The 20,045-nt window shown below is 44.5% G+C and overlaps 1 protein-coding gene across 1 annotated transcript; it reads left to right on the forward strand.

Annotated features, from left to right (window-relative positions):
• Nucleotides 1-3,708: 3,708 nt before the first annotated feature.
• LOC130220282 (butyrophilin-like protein 3) lies at nt 3,709-19,289 on the forward strand. Its single transcript, XM_056452653.1, has 8 exons — nt 3,709-4,140; nt 4,434-4,502; nt 4,659-5,009; nt 5,109-5,381; nt 10,558-10,665; nt 12,360-12,401; nt 13,243-13,269; nt 18,587-19,289. Exons 2-8 carry the CDS (start codon nt 4,445-4,447, stop codon nt 19,120-19,122), a joined length of 1,395 nt encoding a protein of 464 aa, XP_056308628.1. The 5' UTR covers nt 3,709-4,140; nt 4,434-4,444; the 3' UTR covers nt 19,123-19,289.
• The last annotated feature ends 756 nt before the right edge of the window (nt 19,290-20,045 follow it).

A 20,045-nucleotide genomic window follows, 5' to 3' on the forward strand; every position in this document is an offset into this window, starting at 1 on the left:
TTACCTATCTGTCTATATAAATATACTTTTTTTTTTTTTTTACTTTTCATCTGCACCAAGGCCCACGGCAACTATCTCCTATGCTGTTTCCTTAACCTGCAAGTCTTTATTTTACAAATGATAGAGAATGTATGTTTATCAAGCTCTATGAGGAGTGTCATTCATGTATTTTAAGATGCACTTGGTCAGAAGACAATCGCATGAGATATCATGACATTTTGTTTTTAATCATCAGCATGATGTAGGCTTATAGTTACAATAATATTTATACAATATGGTTATGATGATATTTATACATGATCAAACTAGTGTGTAACTTAAGCAAAACTAATACTATTTTTTTATATTTAGTTTTGTAGTTTGGGCCCAAACAAATATTTGTTGTATTTTTTTAAATTATATAAGTTCATTTAATTGACTATAAACAATCTTTAAGCTATGTTTGATGTTTCATTGTTGAGTTAAACATTTTTTAGGGTCTCTGACACATTGCTTTTATTATTTACCTTTATTTTATTAATCAACAATAACTGTGCATCAGCAGGCAGTTTTTGTTAAGTTCATTATTTAATACAGGTTCCCTCAAACACTTAGGCACACACAAGATGGACTTCCAGTGTGGATTATAATTTTATTAATATAATAAATGATGTTTTTTAAGTTTTTAATTTGTCAACTCTCATTATTTTCTATATATGGCTTTTGTGCTTTTATAGAATGGGAGTTGGTAAACATATTTAAGGGCGTGCACAAATGGGGAGCATTTTGATTAATGTAGTAGGCCGCTCTAGCCCAAAATGCCAGGGCCGATTTTTTTTTTGTCCTTGTCCAGCCCTGATTAGTTTTGTATTCAGTGAGCATATCTGTAATGTAATGAGGTCCTAGGCCATTTAGTGATTTATAGACCAGTAATAATACTTTAAAATCTATTCTGAATGTAACTGGGAGCCAGTGTAAAGACCTGAGGACAGGTGTGATGTGCTCTGATTTTCTGATTCTGGTCAGAATCCTGGCAGTATGGTTCTGGATGAGCTGTAACTGTCTGACTGTGTTTTTGGGAAGGCCAGCGAAGAGGCCGTTACAGTAATCCACCCTGCTGCTGATAAAAGCATGAACAAGTTTCTCTAAGGGCATACTCATACTATGTACAGTTTCCTTGAACCGGGCCAAAGCACGCTTGTCCCCCCTCCGGTCTCCCCCGAAGGCCCGCACTCACATTACGTTCGGGCCTGGGCACGCTTACGTCATCGATGATGCACTGTTCAGTAGAGAAGTGCTCTCGCTCAGCACAGTGCAGATTTCTTCAGTTATATCGTCGTTTAAGTCGTTTGATATGCAGTGACACGCAGTCAAATATTTCGCAGAACAGATCAGCCACTTTTGACGCTCATAAACAATCATAAAATCCTCGTGCTGCAGGAATTAGGAGGTTTGCTGAAGGTGTGGAGCTTTCATGTAGTGAGAGGTTTGCTTCTTTAATAAACTATGACAGTTTGCATTCATTGAACAGTAAGAATGATTAATAAACGCTTATGAAACAGTCACGTCTCGCTTTCAGTTTCAGGCTTTGGTGCGTTGGTGCACTCACACTTCTCAAACGATCTGGGAAACGGGCCTGGGCACGAGTTTTCACTGGAAACAAAGCATCTAATTCTTGCAATGTTTTTGAGATGATAGTATGCTGATTTACTAATTGCTTTGATATGACTATTGAAACTCAGATCTGACTCCAGAGTCACACCAAGATTCTTGACCTTATTTTTTGTTGTTTGACCCTTAGAGACTAGGTACGCATTCACCTTGAGAACCTCATCTCTGTTCCCAAATGCAATGACTTCAGTTTTCTCTATTGAAAACTGAAGTTTTGGCGCATCCAACTGTTAATTTCATCAATGCATTGGCAGAGGGTGTCAATGGGGCTGTAGTCATTAGGCAGTAAGGCTAGGTAGATCTGAGTGTCATCAGCATAGCTGTGGTAGGAGATTTGGTTCTTTGTCATTTTTTGGCTCAGAGGGAGCATATAAAGGTTGAACAGGAGAGGTGCCAGAATCGAGCCTTGTGGGACTCCACATGTCATGGGTGTCCACCTCGACCTATGGTCATCTATACTGAAATAGTAACCTCTACCTTCAAGGTAAGATCTGAACCATTTGAGGACCGTCCCAGACAGCCCAACAAAGTTTTCCAGCCTATCCAGAAGTATGCTGTATAAAGCCTCATTCAGCCTCCAGCGCCTAGACAGCAGCTCTGCATAGGAAGTTTGGCCAGAGGAGAAATGGTCGTGCCCAACTGAGCCTGGTTTCTCTCTAGGATTTTTTTCTTCATTTTTGTCTATTGGTTAAGTTTATTTGTCACCACTGGCTTGTATGGTTTGGGACTTGTGGAGCTGTGCATCCATGGATTTGCTTCAGTGTTTGAACTTTCAGCAGTGAAAATTAAACCACACTGAACTGAACTAAACTGAACTTCAGCTCTGAAACCTGGACTGACACAGTTTTGTTACTTCCTGCTTTGCTACTGTTTAGACGTCTTTGCCTACTGCTCTGCTCTTTGCACTCTTGCTTTTATATTTTATACCCTAATTTAAACTTGAACCTATCAGCACATTGCTTAAACATTCAGAATAGATTTTAAAGTATTATTACCGGTCTATAAATCACTAAATGGCCTAGGACCTCAATACATTACAGATATGCTCACTGAATACAAACAGATCACTCAGATCTTTAGGATCAAATAAACTAGAAACTCCAAGAGTTCAGTCAAAACAGAGTAAATCGGCTTTCAGCTACTATGCCCCTCGCTGCTGGAATCAGCTTCCAGAAATGATCAGATGTGCTCCAACATTAGGCACATTCACATCAAGACTGAAAACACATCTGTTTAGCTGTGCCTTTACTGAATGAGCACTGTGCTACGTCCGACAGATCACACTAATGTCTTTCTTTTCCTTTTCAATCTTTTATAACCTGTTTTAACATTTTAACCTGTTTTATCTGTTTTTAATAATTGTTATTTCTTGTTTTTATTTCTTACTCTTTTATTCTTGTTTCTTTTATTCTTGTTTATGTAAAGCACTTTGGATTACTCACTTTGGAAGCACTTTTGTGCATGAAATGTGCTATATATATAAACAGTGAATTGTCTTTAAAATGTATTTCTGATTTTGCCAGTAATGGGTTGCAGCTGGAAGAGCATCCGCTGTGTAAAACATGCCGGATAAGTTGGCAGTTTATTCTGCTATGGTGACCCTTTAGGAAAATTATAGAGGAACTTTTATTATGTAATCGCTATATAATCTGCTACTATTAAAATATAGATTATTATTAAAATACACTGTTAAAACTTATAGAAATACATATATTCAAGTGATGCAGAAGAGACAAACAGACATGCAGAGCCTTATAATTGAAGGCCTTACAATTGAAGCACGGCAGGTCATGCGCCAAAGTGAGAACATTCAGACAGCATATGCAATACAATGCATGTATTGACCAAGACAAAAACAACCCTCACTATAATAGCGTGCATAAGGAGAATCATTTAAAAAGTATGGAAACAACATGATCATATGCAAACACATAAAGGCTAGGATCCTATTGGAGCCGAGAAATGGTGTGATGCTACATCACATCTCATGATGACTATGGATAAAAAACTGTATATAAATGGTGGGTTTTTGAACATTGGGAGAGGGAGAGAGATCGATCGACCAACTCTGCTGTAACAATAAACTGCTTCAACTTGAGAACTTCGAAGACCTCAGCTTATTTTTTGAAACTTGGAAGATATTCGTTGAAATCCTGCACAACTTGCCACAACACCTCTGATGAACAAAGGAACTAAGCCCAAAAAAATTATTAATGTATCTCTGATTTGTCAGCAGAGGTTACAGTTCTCTAAGGATATGTGTGTGTTGTGTCATCCATGTTTGTGTATTTTTTCAAATTATTATTATAAACATCTCTCTCTAAGTCTTTGACTTGTGTCAGGTTTATTGGCTGTAATGAAGGGAAGGACTGTCATCTGTTCAGGTGTTGAATTACATGAGAGAAACAGAAACTAAATCAGGAAGGATTTCCTGATGATCGTGTGCTCAGTCAAGACACTCTTGAGAAAACAGTCAATGCTGAGTTGAAGGTAAGTCATGGCTAAACTGACAAACACTATTATTTAAGGTTTTTCTTTGAGGGTCACTTAAAAACCAATAATGTGTTCAACAGATTTAGTGGATATAAACTAAATGCGGATAAAAACTGTACATATCGTGCTTTGTCTTTATCCAGTCAAACCATTTTTTTCAGTCTGATCGTTAATGTGTATGTTATTGTTATAATGTGTATCTTACATTTAGCCATCAGAACAAGTCTAGTTTTCTAAAGCAAAAACAATCTGATGTGCAATCTGTAACATGTTTTATAATTTGTCTCCAGGTTCATCAGAGATGAAGTACGCTTGTTTTACTCTAATGCTTATTGGTGGAATTACAGACTCAAGATCAGGTAATGTATTATTAATCATCATCATAATTAAGAGTTTAATTAATACATTCTCAATGCTGAACTCTCAGTTTGACTCTGCAGTGAATCATTTTGAATGCAGTGAATCTTCCCAAACCATGTTAATGTGAATAAGTCGTGTTCCTTCTCTTATAACAGATCAGTTTGCAGTAGTGGGATCTGCAGATCCTGTATTTGCATTTGCTGGTGAAGATGTGATTCTGCCCTGTTCAGTCAAACCCAACATCAGTGTTGTGGACATGAGAGTCGAGTGGTTTAGACTTGATCAGAAATACTCAGTAGTTCATCTCTATGAGGATCATGTAGACAGAAACACAGAGCAGATTCAGTCCTACAAAGGGAGAACTGAACTCAATCATCAGCTGCTACAGACAGGAAACGCATCACTCAGACTATCAGCAGTGACAGTGTCTGATGAAGGACGTTATAAGTGTTTTATTCAGTCCAGCTCCTCTTCTGATGATCCCATGAGTGATTTTAAAGTTGAAGGTGAGTAATCCAATGGCATTGAAACTGTTATGTATGATGCATATACAGTAGCATGATGATGTTTAATTCACTCCATGAATGTTTTCTGTTGTTCTGTAGCTGTAGGAAGTCCTCCAGTGATCACAGTAGATGGGTTTGATCGTTCAGGAGGGCTTCATCTACAGTGTGATGCTGAAGGTTGGTATCCTGAACCTGATCTTGAGTGGCTGGACAGTGAAGGAGTCAGATTGAGTCCAGAAACTACAGAAATACACAGAAACACAGACAGATTCAGTGTGAAACACACCGTCACTGTTCATCAGAGAGACGGCAAGATTCACTGCAGAGTCAGAGTGAGACACCACATGCTGGAGACACTGATCAGCTCCACAAGTGAGTAACTGTGTGTTTATTTGTCCATTCCACTATTTAAAACAATACAAGCATTAGATTTGTGCATCACCATTGTACTGTGTGTGTAATCGTCATAATTAAATTGAGCACATTATATAAATATAATTTCAGCAAAACACATTTGTCATGGATTGGTCAGGCTCTCACGACCCCCACTCACGAAGATCACCATCACCTGACTTCTAATGAGCACACAGCTGCATCACATTCACGAGCACCAGATAAAAGCACAGCACTCCAGTCGCTCATTGTCCGGGCTCGTCTCGACGAAAGCGGACAACTGAGCGACCACTCAGCGTAGTCATCCTCAGCTAAACAAACGATTTACTTACCTGTTCTCTTTGTATTCCTCCTAGTCTTCCTGGTCCTCCCGAATCGTCCTGTCTTCCAGTCCTTCCAAGTCTGTGTCATCCTCTGTCAGCTGTATCTGGTGTGTGCTGTCCATCCTCGTGTATTCCTGTTACCCAGCCACGGAGGAAAAGACCCCAACATCATTCCTGATCCTCCTGGCTATCCTTCATGTGCTCCTTGTTGTCATTTAATAAACACCCTAACGTTTCCTTACCTCTGTCTCCTGTCCGCTTCATAACAGAAGCCCGGACCCTTAACGACGACAACATGAGCACCCCCGATCACCTTCAAGAGCTGGTGGACCAGTTGAAGCGGATTCTACAGCCACCAGCTCCACTTTCCAACGCACCACCAGCACCGAGCACTTCCGCCTCCACAGTTTCTTCTTCGGCCCTTCCTTCCAGTCCCATGGCCCGACCAGCGCCCTACTCAGGCGGAGCGGGGGAGTGCAATGGTTTTCTGTTACAATGTTCCCTCATATTCGAAATGCAACCTTCTCTATATCCCACAGATAAGTCGAAGATCGCCTACATCGTATCTCTACTCTCTGGACCTGCACTTAAATGGGCTGAGACGATCTGGAACCAAGCCGGGCCGGTCATGAATTCCATCACTACCTTCACGGAGTATTTCAAAGAGGTGTTTGGACGTTCTGATGGGGAAGTAGCCGCTGGAGAGCAGCTGTATCATCTAAAGCAAGGTACTCTATCTACACAGGAATATGCTCTCCGGTTTCGCACTCTAGCAGCTGCAAGTGGATGGAATGAGAGATCGTTGTTGACCACGTACCGGCTCGGCTTGGAACCCACGCTCCGAATCCAACTGGCCACATTAGATGATACAATGGGTCTGGAGAGATTCATCCAACATTCTCTCCGATGTTCCGATCGTCTCCGTTCCTATCAACAGGACACCATCACCCCCTCGTCTGCACTCCTCCAATCGCCTGAGTCAACAGCCTCTCCAGAACCAGAACCCATGATAATAGAGTCTGGAAGACTGACGTCAGCAGGGAACTTCATCTCCCAATCCCTCTGTCGTCAACTCCACCTCCGTACTGAGGCGTCCTCGCATATATACCAGATACAACCGATAACCCAGTGCACTCGATCTTCGACCCGTATCCATCGACAATGCGAAGACATCCTTCTTCAAGTGGGGTTGTTACATCAAGAGAGGATTCAATTTCTGGTTCTGGAGGGTGCAAATATGGACATCATTCTAGGGCGCCCGTGGCTGGTGAAGCACGATCCCATCATCTCTTGGGGCACAGGAGAGATAAAGAAATGGGGATCTGGATGTACACCTGCCTGTTTTCCAAATCTCCCTCTTCAAGGTCGGAACCCCATTTCTTTGTTTGCAACATCGGTCGAGAGCCCTCCTGAGAAGCAGTCTATCCACATTCCTAAGGAGTACAGCTCCTTTCATGATGTCTTCTGCCCCAAGAGAGCTTCCCAGCTACCGCCGCATCGGCCATGGGACTGCGCGATCGACCTAGTTCCAGATGCCCAGTTGCCAAGAGGTAGGATCTACCCGCTCTCGCTTCCAGAGAATCAGGCAATGGAAGATTACATAAGGGAGGCTCTGAGTCAGGGGTACATACGTCACTCAAAATCACCAGCCGCCTCAAGCTTCTTCTTTGTGGCCAAGAAGGACGGAGGGCTGCGTCCATGCATCGACTACAGGGTCCTAAATAACGGTACAGTAAAATACCGATATCCCCTTCCTCTGGTACCAGCCGCTTTGGAACAGCTCCGAGAAGCTAAAGTCTTCACTAAATTGGACCTCCGCAGCGCGTATAATCTGATAAGAATACGTGAGGGGGACCAATGGAAGACAGCATTCGTGACCCCTACTGGCCACTATGAATATGAGGTCATGCCTTACGGTCTGGTCAACGCCCCCTCCGTATTCCAAAACTTCATTCATGAAGTCCTCCGGGAGTTTCTTCACCACTGTGTAATAGTGTACATAGATGACATCCTCATTTACTCCCGGAGTGAGGCCGAACATCGCCAACACGTTGCGGAGGTCCTACACACATTGAGAGAACATCACCTCTACCTCAAAGCGGAGAAATGCTCATTCCACCAGAAGTCGATTCATTTCTTGGGATACATCATTGACCAAACCGGTATACGTATGGATGGGAAGAAAATTGAGGCTGTTCTATCCTGGTCAGAACCCACTTCCATTAAGGAGCTCCAGAGGTTCCTTGGGTTTGCTAACTTTTATAGACGGTTTATCAAGGACTACAGCAGGATTACATCACCTCTCACTAATCTCCTCAAGGGTAAACCCAAAGGACTGGAGTGGACCAAAGAAGCAGCCGCAGCCTTCCGCCTTCTTAAGAAGGAGTTCACAAGGGCCCCACTCCTGACTCATCCTGACCCAAATCTTCCTTTCGTGGTGGAAGTGGACGCATCCACCACCGGCGTCGGGGCAGTATTATCTCAACATCATGATACACCGCCCCGACTGCATCCCTGTGCCTATTTCTCTCGGAAGTTGAGCCCGGCGGAGCAGAATTACAGCATAGGAGACAGGGAGCTTCTAGCAATCAAGCTAGCCTTGGAGGAGTGGCGTCACTGGTTGGAGGGAGCCAAACATCCGTTCCAGGTGATCACAGATCACAAAAACCTCCAATACATCAAAGAGGCCAAGAGACTATGTCCACGTCAAGCCAGATGGTCACTTTTCTTCTCACGTTTTGATTTCTCCATTTCCTATCGTCCAGGACCCAAGAATCTAAGAGCAGACGCTCTCTCTCGTTTACACGAGCATCACGATCATGAAGAACTCCCAACGAAGATTCTTCCCGAACACATCTCCATTTGTCCGATCACCTGGAACGCTCCTCCAGTCGTTGCCACTCCGGAAGCCCCTGCTCCGCCGGGATGCCCTCCTCATCGGCAGTTCATACCACCTGAACACCGGGTAGATCTGATCCACTCCTTACATACCTCGCTAGGCACTGGACATCCAGGGATCAACAATACTCTCTCGCTAGTATCCCAACGATTCTGGTGGCCAAACATGGCAAGGGATGTGAGGCAATATGTTCAGGGCTGTAAGGACTGTGCCCAATCCAAGAGCCCACGTCATCTACCCGCTGGAAAGCTCCATCCCTTGCCGATTCCGAACCGTCCCTGGTCACACCTAGGAGTGGACTTTATCACTGACCTCCCTTCGTCAGAAGGTAATACCTGTATTCTAGTCATAGTAGATAGATTCTCAAAGTTTGTCAAACTAATCCCTCTGAAAGGTCTTCCCACAGCCTTTGAAACTGCCGACAATATCTTTAATCAAGTCTTCAGGTCATTTGGTATTCCAGAAGATATTGTGTCGGACAGAGGTCCACAGTTCATCTCACGTCTATGGAAAGCCTTCTTCAAGCTCCTAGGTGTGGCCGTCAGCCTCTCTTCTGGATATCATCCCCAAACCAACGGGCAGACAGAGAGGAAGATTCAGGAGGTGGGACGGTTCCTGAGGACCTTCTGCAGTGGTCACCAGAACTCCTGGAGCCAGTATTTGGGCTGGGCAGAATATGCCCAAAATTCACTGCGGCAACCCTCCACCGGACTCACGCCATTCCAGTGCGTCCTGGGCTTCCAACCACCGCTCTTTCCCTGGGATGGCGAACCATCTGATGTCCCCGCAGTGGATCACTGGTTCCGGGAGAGCGAGAGAGTCTGGGACGAGGCTCATCAACATCTGCAGAGGGCAGTCCGTCGAAGCAAGGTAACCGCCGATAGGAGAAGGTCTGAAGAACCCAGATACACACCCGGACAAAAGGTGTGGCTATCCACCCGGGACATACGCATGCGACTGCCCTCTCGCAAGTTAAGTCCCCGATTTGTTGGTCCCTTCACCATCGTGGAACAGGTTAACCCCGTCACCTACAAACTACAATTACCCTCTCACTACCGTATTCACCCTACATTCCACGTATCACTCCTGAAACCCTATCACGATCCTGTTCTTCCCTCCACAGAGCCTGACCACGAAGAGGAACCCCCTCCTCCACTGCTCCTAGAAGAAGGAGCCGTCTACGCAGTGAAGGAGATCTTGCGTTCCCGACGTCGTGGTGGCCAGTTGGAGTACCTGGTGGACTGGGAAGGGTACGGCCCCGAAGAAAGGACATGGGTTCCCAGAGCTGATATTCTCGATCCTAGTCTCATGGTGGAGTTTCATGAGAGCCACCCTGAGTTCCCAGCGCCTAGAGGCAGAGGGAGACCACCACGGCGTCGGAGGTGTCGGCCCTCAGGAGCGGGCCCTGGGGAGGGGGGTACTGTCATGGATTGGTCAGGCTCTCACGACCCCCACTCACGAAGATCACCATCACCTGACTTCTAATGAGCACACAGCTGCATCACATTCACGAGCACCAGATAAAAGCACAGCACTCCAGTCGCTCATTGTCCGGGCTCGTCTCGACGAAAGCGGACAACTGAGCGACCACTCAGCGTAGTCATCCTCAGCTAAACAAACGATTTACTTACCTGTTCTCTTTGTATTCCTCCTAGTCTTCCTGGTCCTCCCGAATCGTCCTGTCTTCCAGTCCTTCCAAGTCTGTGTCATCCTCTGTCAGCTGTATCTGGTGTGTGCTGTCCATCCTCGTGTATTCCTGTTACCCAGCCACGGAGGAAAAGACCCCAACATCATTCCTGATCCTCCTGGCTATCCTTCATGTGCTCCTTGTTGTCATTTAATAAACACCCTAACGTTTCCTTACCTCTGTCTCCTGTCCGCTTCATAACAACATTGTACTTACTCTTTGCGTAATCAGTGTTTTATTTTGCAGGTAATATGTATATTTACTGGAGGACATCAGTAACTGTGATTTCAGTCTCAGTTGTGGTCACTGTGATTGCTGGAATACTGATTGCTGTTGCTGTTTATAAATACAGAGGTAAAATTATAGTATTTTTATGTAAATAAGGCAACCTAGGCATAGATTTTTAAAACATTTTTTTTCTGAAAACAATTTATGAACAATTTTCACTAAATCACCAATGATTATTTTATGACAGTTTTAAATAATGCTGCACATAAACCTGAATAAATGTCTATGCCATGGAAATTACTACTTAAACATGCTGTTTGAAGACATTTCCAGCGTCATAGTAAACCAAAAGGCTTAAAATCATAGTATGCTTTTTGAATGTTTCTGTGAGTGTTGTGGTTAGAGGTATGGGTTAGGACATAAGGGAACAGAATATACAGTTTGTACACTATAAAAATAATTTATTCTATGATGAGTTTAGTCTAGATTTATAAAACAATCCTCATCAAAACCTCTGATCTGTAAAGCATGATGCTTGTGATAAATGCACAGCTGCTGCAGAGGAAAATGTCTTTGTACAAAAAGCTATGATATATGATATAGCTATCATATATCATATGATTTGGTTAAGCAACATCACTTAAACAGAATCACAATATCAGGCTGGTTTTGTCCACAATGAGTTTAGTATACGCAACAATTCAGTAAATACGTTTGGTCAGTTTTACTAACACAAAGCTGCGCATCGTTGGATTTGCTCTTCAGTGTTTGGACTCTCAGTAGTGATTATTAAACCACACTGAACTGAGCTAAACTGAACTGAACTTAAACTCTACATTTGTGCATCTCCAGTCTGAGTGATTGGCCATTTTTAGGCATTGTAGCCTAAAACTTCCTGTGTAATAAATTCTAAATAATGATTAAATAAATACTCTTTGTAAATGTCTGCTTGATGCTTTTTGTATGTAACACAATAATGATGACTTTTAGTTCACTTTAATATACAAGTAATTTACATTAGGGCTGCTGACTGATAATATTTTGAAATCAGATTAATTACACAATATTTTCAATTATTCATTCATTTTCTTTTTGGCTTAGTCCCTTTATTAATCCGGGGTCCCCACAGCGGAATGAACCGCCAACTTATCCAGCACATGTTTTACACAGCGGATGCCCTTCCAGCCGCAACCCATCACTGGGAAACACAGACACACTCATTCACACACTAAAATAAATACACTACGGACAATTTAGCTCACCCAATTCACCAATTCACCTGTACCACATGACTTTAGACTTGTGGGGGAAACAGGAGCACCCGAGGAAATCCAGGCGTACACGGGGAGAACATGCAAACTCCTCACAGAAATGCCAACTGACCCAGCCGAGGCTCGAACCAGTGACCTTCTTGCTGTGAGGCGACAGCGCTACCTACTGTGCAACCGCTTCGCCCATCAATTATTCAAATTTGTTAAATCAAACATTTTTCAGTAATTTGATTTTAAAAAATTGTAATCGACTGATTGTCATAAAGTAAATAAGTGTAATGCGTTTTTCTCATCTTTATTCTGAATTGTTTACAACAGTCAAATAAAGAATGGAGAGAGAAAATACAGAGAACTTTTTATTTATTAGGTTATTGATTTATTTTTTAATGTTTGTTTTTACTTTTAAAATATTGAATTAACAGTGTATTCACATATGTTTGTGTTTATCTTGTGTCTTGTGATTTGCAGTTATTGTTCTTCAGTCTGAAATTAGGTTTTTATTCAAGGTTTCTGTTGTCTGAATTCTGTTTTCTCCTAATTTTTCTTTAGAACACAAACAACTACAGCGTGAGAACAGCAGTATGAAAAGTGGTGAGTTTGTCTTTATTAAAGGGATAGATCACCCAACAATGAACATTTACTCACTGTTGTGTGGTTCCAAACCTTTATGAGTTTCTTTCTTCTGTTAAACACAAAAAGAGATTTTCTGAAAATGCTGAAAACCTGTACCCATTGACTTCCAACATGTTGCTATGCAGTTTCTGGCATGTTCTGTGTGGTTGCTAGGTATTTGCTGAGATGTTCTGAGTGGTTTCTAGTGTTTCCCTACAGTGTTCTGATGCTGAGATAGCTGTTGGTAAACGGTTGCTAGGTTAGTCTGTTTTGTTGCTATGGAGTCGATTGGCAGCTTATAGTGATGATGCATCAAAGCTTCTTGCCAATATGAATGATATAAATCAACCCTGATCTCTAGGTGGTTCCTAAGGTGTTGGTAGGTGTTTGCTCAGGTGTTCTGAGTTATTGCCAGACAGTTGTTAGGGTACTCTGGGTTGTTACTAGACAAGCCTCATTTACATGTTTCATCAAATCTTAATACTTAGTAAGCAGTTCTAGCATATAGCACTTAGCTAACTGTTATTAGCATGTAGCTAGTCACTGCTAGCATTTGTGTCAATCTGGAATCTTTATAATGGCAGTCCATGAGTTTCTTCATTGTTGTAAGTCAATGGGCAAGTTTGGGACACTCTTGCACCCAAGGGGTACAACTTACTGTAGTATTAAATTTGAGTAGCATCCATATGTTAGATTTCCCAAGCCAACATAAATATCTAGTTAACAAGCACTGTGTGTTTTTAGCAGTGATTAAAATAACTATTTGTTAAAGTATAAATGTTGTTTATAAATGCTTAATAACATACTTTCTGTTTTTTAGCTATCAATCATTTAAGAAAACTCATGGGTGAGTGTAGCAAAGCTCGTTATTGAGGGAAGAAGAAGACAGGGTCGGCGATTCAGGTAAACAGTAAAGTTTTATTTTTTCAAATGAGTGCACAACACTCGTCGTATGTGTGTGTGTGCTCTCTCCCTCTTCTCCCGGCTGCTCCTTCTGTTCTCCTTAAGAAGGTTGTCTCTCCGGCCCAATCACTAGAATAAACAGGTGTTATTTATTATTTCTGATTGGCCTGCTGATTAGCCGCCGGGCTCCAAGCCTGCTCTCCCCCCTCATTGGGTGTTCGATCATGCTTACCTCTCCACATACCCCCACCGCCCGCCTCAGGCCGGGGAGCCGTCCGGCCTGCAGCCCTCCCCCCCCCCCCGCCCTGGAGAGGAAGTCGGCCACAGCCATCTGCGCCCCCGGCCTGTGGACCACCTTGAATTTAAAAGGCTGTAACGCTAGATACCAACGGGTGATCCGCGCGTTGGTATCCTTCATGCGGTGAAGCCACTGGAGAGGAGCATGATCTGAACAGAGGACGAATTCCCTGCCCAGGAGGTAATAGCGAAGAGTGAGAACGGCCCACCTGATCGCCAGGCACTCCTTCTCTATGGTGCTGTACTTAGCCTCACTCTTACTGAGTTTTCGGCTAATGTACAGCACCGGCCGTTCCACTCCTGCCACCTCCTGGGAGAGAACCGCCCCCAGACCCGATCGGATGCATCCGTCTGTAACAGAAAGGGGAGAGCAAAATCAGGAGCGTGCAATAGTGGCCCCCCGCAAAGTATAGATTTTACCTTTGAGAAGGCCTGTTGACACTGCTCCGACCATTGGACGGTATCTGGTCCCTCCTTTTTAGTGAGATCAGTCAATGAGCTGACGAGGGCCGAATAATTAGGGACAAAACGCCTATAGTATCCCGCCAGCCCCAAAACTGTCTCACCTCCTTCTTGGTCTTAGGTCTCGGACAGGTGGCAATAGCTGCAGTCTTATCAATTTGGGGCTGCACCTGCCCGTGGCCTAAGTGGAAGCCCAGATACCTTACTTCCACTCGCCCAATTGCGCACTTCCGTGGGTTAGCCGTGAGCCCGGCCCGTCTCAGCGCCGACAATACTGCCCTCAGGTGTTGCATATGCCGCTGCCAGTCATTACTGTAAATGATGATGTCATCTAAATAAGCAGCGGCATATGCCACGTGAGGGCCGAGTATTTTATCCATCGGACGCTGAAACGTTGCCGGTGCCCCAAACAGCCCGAACGGAAGTGTCACGAATTGGTGTAATCCAAACGGCGTTGTGAAAGCCGTTTTTTCGCGGGATATTGGAGTCAAGGGGATCTGCCAATAGCCCTTCGTTAAATCCAAAGTCGAGTAAAATCGAGCAGCACCTAACCGGTCGAGCAACTCGTCAATACGCGGCATTGGATAGGCGTCGAATTTTGACACCGCATTTACCTTGCGATAATCCACACAGAACCGGACCGAGCCGTCAGTCTTGGGTACCAAGACAATCGGGCTGGCCCAGTCGCTGTGGGACTCTTCTACTACTCCCATTTTCAACATATTACTCAATTCTTCCTGAATCACTTTTTTCTTGTGTTCAGGTAGGCGATACGGCCGGGTCCTAACGACCACGCCCGGTTCGGTCTCGATATGGTGCTGAATCAGGTTAGTACGACCGGGCAGGGGTGAGAACACATCAGAGAATTCACGTTGGAGGTGCCGGATATCGAGGAGCTGGCTCGCTGAGAGATGATCCCCTCCGGTGACCAGAGCGCCCGGCCGTTCCCGGCCGGGGCTCTCTGGCCCCAGGTCATCCTCGTTAGTAACGAGCGTAGCCAGCGCCACTTCCTCCGGCTCCCTCCACTGCTTCAGCAGATTAATGTGATAAATCTGACGTGAACCAGCCCTGTCCGAACGAACAACCTCGTAATCGAGATCACCGACTCGTCGTGTGACCACAAACGGCCCTTGCCACTTGGCGAGTAATTTAGAGCTGGAAGTGGGTAGTAGTACAAGGACTTTATCTCCCTGTGCAAATTTACGTAGTTTAGTGCCCTTGTCATATCGCCGGCGTTGGTCATCCTGAGCCTTAAGCAAATTCTCCGTAGAGAGCCGCCCCAGTGTGTGGAGTTTTGCTCTAAGGTCCAGAATATACTGAATTTCATTTTTACTATTAGAAGGCTCGTCCTCCCAAGCCTCTCTAATGACATCCAAAACCCCTCTGGGCTGTCTGCCATAGAGAAGCTCGAAGGGGGAAAACCCCGTGGAGGCTTGGGGAACCTCCCGCACAGCAAATAACAAGGGCTCTAACCACTTATCCCAATTTTTCGCGTCCTCGTGAACGAATTTACGGATCATTGATTTAAGCGTGCGATTAAACCTTTCCACCAGCCCGTCTGTTTGTGGGTGATAGACGCTGGTGCGAATGGATTTAATGCCCAATAATCCATAAAGTTCGCGCATGGTGCGTGACATGAACGCGGTGCCTTGATCAGTGAGAATCTCCTTGGGGATTCCCACTCGGGAGATTATACGAAACAGAGCTTCCGCAACACTCTTTGCTGAGATGTTACGGAGCGCTACTGCTTCCGGGTAGCGGGTTGCATAATCCACTAGGACTAGTGCAAACCGGTGCCCGCGTGCGGATCGCTCTAATGGCCCGATGAGATCCATACCAATTCTCTCGAAGGGCATCTCCATAATTGGTAACGGGCGCAAAGGCGCTTTTGGGGTGGCCGGTGGATTTACCAGCTGACATTCACGGCACGCAGCGCACCATCTGCTAACATCCCCGTGAATGCCCGGCCAAAAGAATCGGGTCATGAGGCGATTTAATGTGGCCGCCTGACCTAAATGTCCAGCCATAGGATTAGCATGAGCCGCCTGGAAAAGCATTTCCCGACGGCACTTTGGTACTAATAATTGGGTAGTATCTTCTTTTGTCTGAGCGTCTTGGGTCACTCGATACACCCTGTCATTAATGATCGCAAAATATGGATAGGAGAGGGGCCGGTCAGGCTGGAGGTTTTCCCCATCTATCACCTGCACTCTTTCGAGTGCATGTCTTAGCGTGTCGTCACGAGACTGCTCCAGGGGAAAGTCTTTACACCGGGAAATTCCCAGCCCTTCCCCTGAGACAGCGCGTGACGTCACCGCTTGGGATTCCCCCAGCTGAGCGACACACCCCCTACCCGGCGATTTCGTCTTCCAAGACACACCCGCACATAAGACCCCTAATAATCTATTAAATCCAGGCCAATTGGTTCCCAGAATTAGCGGGTGTTTGAGGTGCGGGTTAACTGCTACCTCAACGCTATGCTTTTTACCCCGGAATTGAATGTCTATCGCCGTTAGCGGGTAGTGAATTACATCCCCGTGCACACACCTTACCCTTACTGTGCGGCTCGTATCCAATGCCGGGTCTTGAAGCAGGCTTTGGTGGATGGAGGTTTGGTTGCACCCCGAATCCACCAAAGCTTGATATGTACCCCCTTTTATACTCACTGGTATCCGGTATAGCCCGTCGCGACCGGGGGCGACGATTGGCGTGGCGGGGACCCGAATCAGCGCACTCACCTCCTTCATGGAGCAGATTTGTGGTGTGCTATTCTCGCCCCCGCGGCGCCAATGCATCGGCCCAGCCCTTCTCACTATACCCCCAGGGCCAGCAAGACCAACTGATTGAACCGGAGAGAGACCTGGCGCTGTCTGGGGAACCGCCAGGGGTCGTGGCTCCACCCCGCCGTCCGGATATGGACCCGCCCCTCTTGGGACGTTCGGCCGATCCGCCTCTGTGCACCGCCATCTGGGTGCTGGTGTGGGCGGTCCCAGCAGTCTGGGCCTGGGAACAGGAGGAGAGAGAGGGAGAGGGGGAGAAGAGAGAGAGGTTATTTCGCCGACCCTGGACCTCGCCACCAGGTGATCCTCCGCCAGCCGGATGGCCGTGTCCAGATCCTCTGGCCGGTGGCACTGGACCCACTCCGATGTTCGGGAGGGGAGGCGGGTGATGAATTGCTCCAGCACCACGGCATCCACCAGCTGGTCGGTGGTCCGGCCATCCTTCACCAGCCATCTGCGGCAGGCGTCACGGAGCTGCTGAGCGAACACGAAGGGCCGGCCACTGGCAGTCAGCTCCATGGAGCGGAAGAGCTGACGCTGCTCTTCCGGATTGCGGCCGGCCCGCTGGAGAACGGCTCGCTTCAGGTGAGCGTACTCCAGGAGATTCTGGGCCGGTAACTGCTGCACGGCAATTTGGGCTTCGCCTGACAGCAGGGGGATAACTCTTACCGGCCACTCGGCCCGCGGCCAGCCACACGCCTCCGCCAACCTCTCGAAGAGGTTCAGGAACACTTCCGGGTCGTCCTCCGGGGCCATCTTCTGTAGCGAGATGGGAGGGTGGGCGGCAGATGTCGGAGCGGGCCGGATCTCCTGGGCCAGCAGACTCCGGATTAGCTCGCGGTCCTCCCGCTGGGCCTCTACGAGGACTTGGAAGCGTCTTTCCAGATTTGCTCTCAGGTCCCTCAGCGCATGGTGTTGTTGTTGGTGGAGGGCCGCGAGCGCCTGGATGACTTCCGCACATGGACTGGCAGACGGAGTAACCATTCTGGCAGCAAAGTTTCTTCTTCTTCCCGGGTTTCGGCACCACTGTAGCAAAGCTCGTTATTGAGGGAAGAAGAAGACAGGGTCGGCGATTCAGGTAAACAGTAAAGTTTTATTTTTTCAAATGAGTGCACAACACTCGTCGTATGTGTGTGTGTGCTCTCTCCCTCTTCTCCCGGCTGCTCCTTCTGTTCTCCTTAAGAAGGTTGTCTCTCCGGCCCAATCACTAGAATAAACAGGTGTTATTTATTATTTCTGATTGGCCTGCTGATTAGCCGCCGGGCTCCAAGCCTGCTCTCCCCCCTCATTGGGTGTTCGATCATGCTTACCTCTCCACAGTGAGTATAAATGTTTGACCAATATAATTTTTTTAATATTGTTCATTTCCCATACGTAATTATGCTTAACTGTATTTTAGACATGTGTATTAAATACAAACAATTCAATTTAGACATGACATGAAGGAAAACTACACATATAAAGATGTAAATGTTTAACAGAACACAGCAGTTTAGCAGGAAAACAAGACAGATCAACACAATGAACAGATCATCTCAGTCAGTCAGTGAGATAGGATGTGAAAATATGAGCATTTTATCATAATATAATGATCGTCAAACATCCTTTGTTGTTTGTTTTTGTTCATTATGTTGTTGTAAAGTTTTCATGATTCCTGTAAAAATGGTTGTATGTTTATTATTTGCTGATCTGTAAAGCAGAGTTGTTCTATATTTCCTGTAGTGAAAGTGACTCTAGATGCTGAATCTGCTCATCCTAACCTCATCGTGTCTGAAGATGGAAAACAAGTGAAATGTGGAAACACACAAACAGTGAATGAGGAAAATAACAGGTTTACTGAATATCTTGGTGTTGTGGGAAAGGAGGGATTTTCTTCAGGGTGTTTTTACTTTGAGGTGCAGGTGAAGGATCAAACTGTGTGGTATTTAGGAGTGACCAGAGAATCTGCTGACAGGAAGGACTGGATCCGTCCGAGTCCTGGGAATGGATACTGGACTCTGAGTCAGATATATAAAGAGTATAATGCTTCAAGTGTCTCTCTTTCTCTGAGTGTGATACCTCGGAGAATCGGTGTGTTTGTGTATTATGAGAAGGGTTTAGTCTCTTTTTATGATGTTGACTCCATGTCTCATATCTACTCTTACACTGGTCAGGCTTTTAATGAGAAACTCTGTCCTTTTGTGTGTTTGGGGTATTATAGGAATAAAAACTCTACACCACTGATTATCTGTGATGTTACTAATGAGGAGAGTGAATGAATTTATATGATTAGGGGAAGTAAAAGAAAACATGGCTCAAAATAATAATAATAATAATAAACATAATGTTTATAATATTCATATATTAGTGTCAAACATTTGCACACACAATTGTGATTTTGTTTTGTCATTATAAAATCTTTCTAATGTAATAACTGAATAATTGTGCTTAAATAATTGAAATTAATTGTGTAAATATGTACAAGTGTAAATATATATATATATATATATATACATATGTAAATAAACAAAAAATGTAAGGCTGAAATAAAACATTTTTACTCATTTCCTCATTCTCACTTTACCATTTGTGCAGTTTTGTATTGTTCATAACTTCACTGAAATGTAAATACCATAAAGAATGGATGAAAACTACTTGAAAATTTCCTTTTTATAAGGTTTGATAACATTTATTCCATATTTCAAAAACAATATTGTCATTTAGATCACTTTGATTTTATATTCTTTAAAACAATTGAAGATCTGAAACTATATAAATAAACATTGTTGGTTCTTACATGTTAAGCACACACTTTAGATTGTGCATTTACCATATTTAATATACACAATCTCTCTCTCTCTCTCTCTCTCAATATAATTAAAATGAGCTTTATTGCCAAAGCATTACAAATTACATAAACAATGAATAAAATAAGGTGATTAGATAATACATATATAAATGATTAATAAAAATATAATGAAAGAGAACAACTATTATACAATAATAATAATATTAATAGTAATAATAATAACAACAACAATAATAACAACAACAACACAACGTTCATTCAGATGGTTTGTAATAATGTTTCTGACTAGTTTTGTCCACTGCCTGACTCTCTGTGTTTCTGACAGGCTGCTACATATTATGCTCCCCGAATATGCCTCAATGTGTCTGTGTTGCTCTAGATTGTCATAAGCCG

Source organism: Danio aesculapii, unplaced genomic scaffold, assembly GCF_903798145.1.
Source record: "Danio aesculapii unplaced genomic scaffold, fDanAes4.1, whole genome shotgun sequence".
Lineage (NCBI taxonomy): Eukaryota > Metazoa > Chordata > Actinopteri > Cypriniformes > Danionidae > Danio > Danio aesculapii.

Excerpts from the sequence above, each read along its gene's own strand:
- LOC130220282 (XM_056452653.1), top strand. The coding sequence starts at position 4,445 with ATGAAGTACGCTTGTTTTACTCTAATGCTTATTGGTGGAATTACAGAC. Across the intron at positions 4,503-4,658 it reads AATTACAGACTCAAGATCAG|ATCAGTTTGCAGTAGTGGGA; the intron begins GTAATGTATTAT and ends CTCTTATAACAG. Across the intron at positions 13,270-18,586 it reads TCATTTAAGAAAACTCATGG|TGAAAGTGACTCTAGATGCT; the intron begins GTGAGTGTAGCA and ends TATTTCCTGTAG.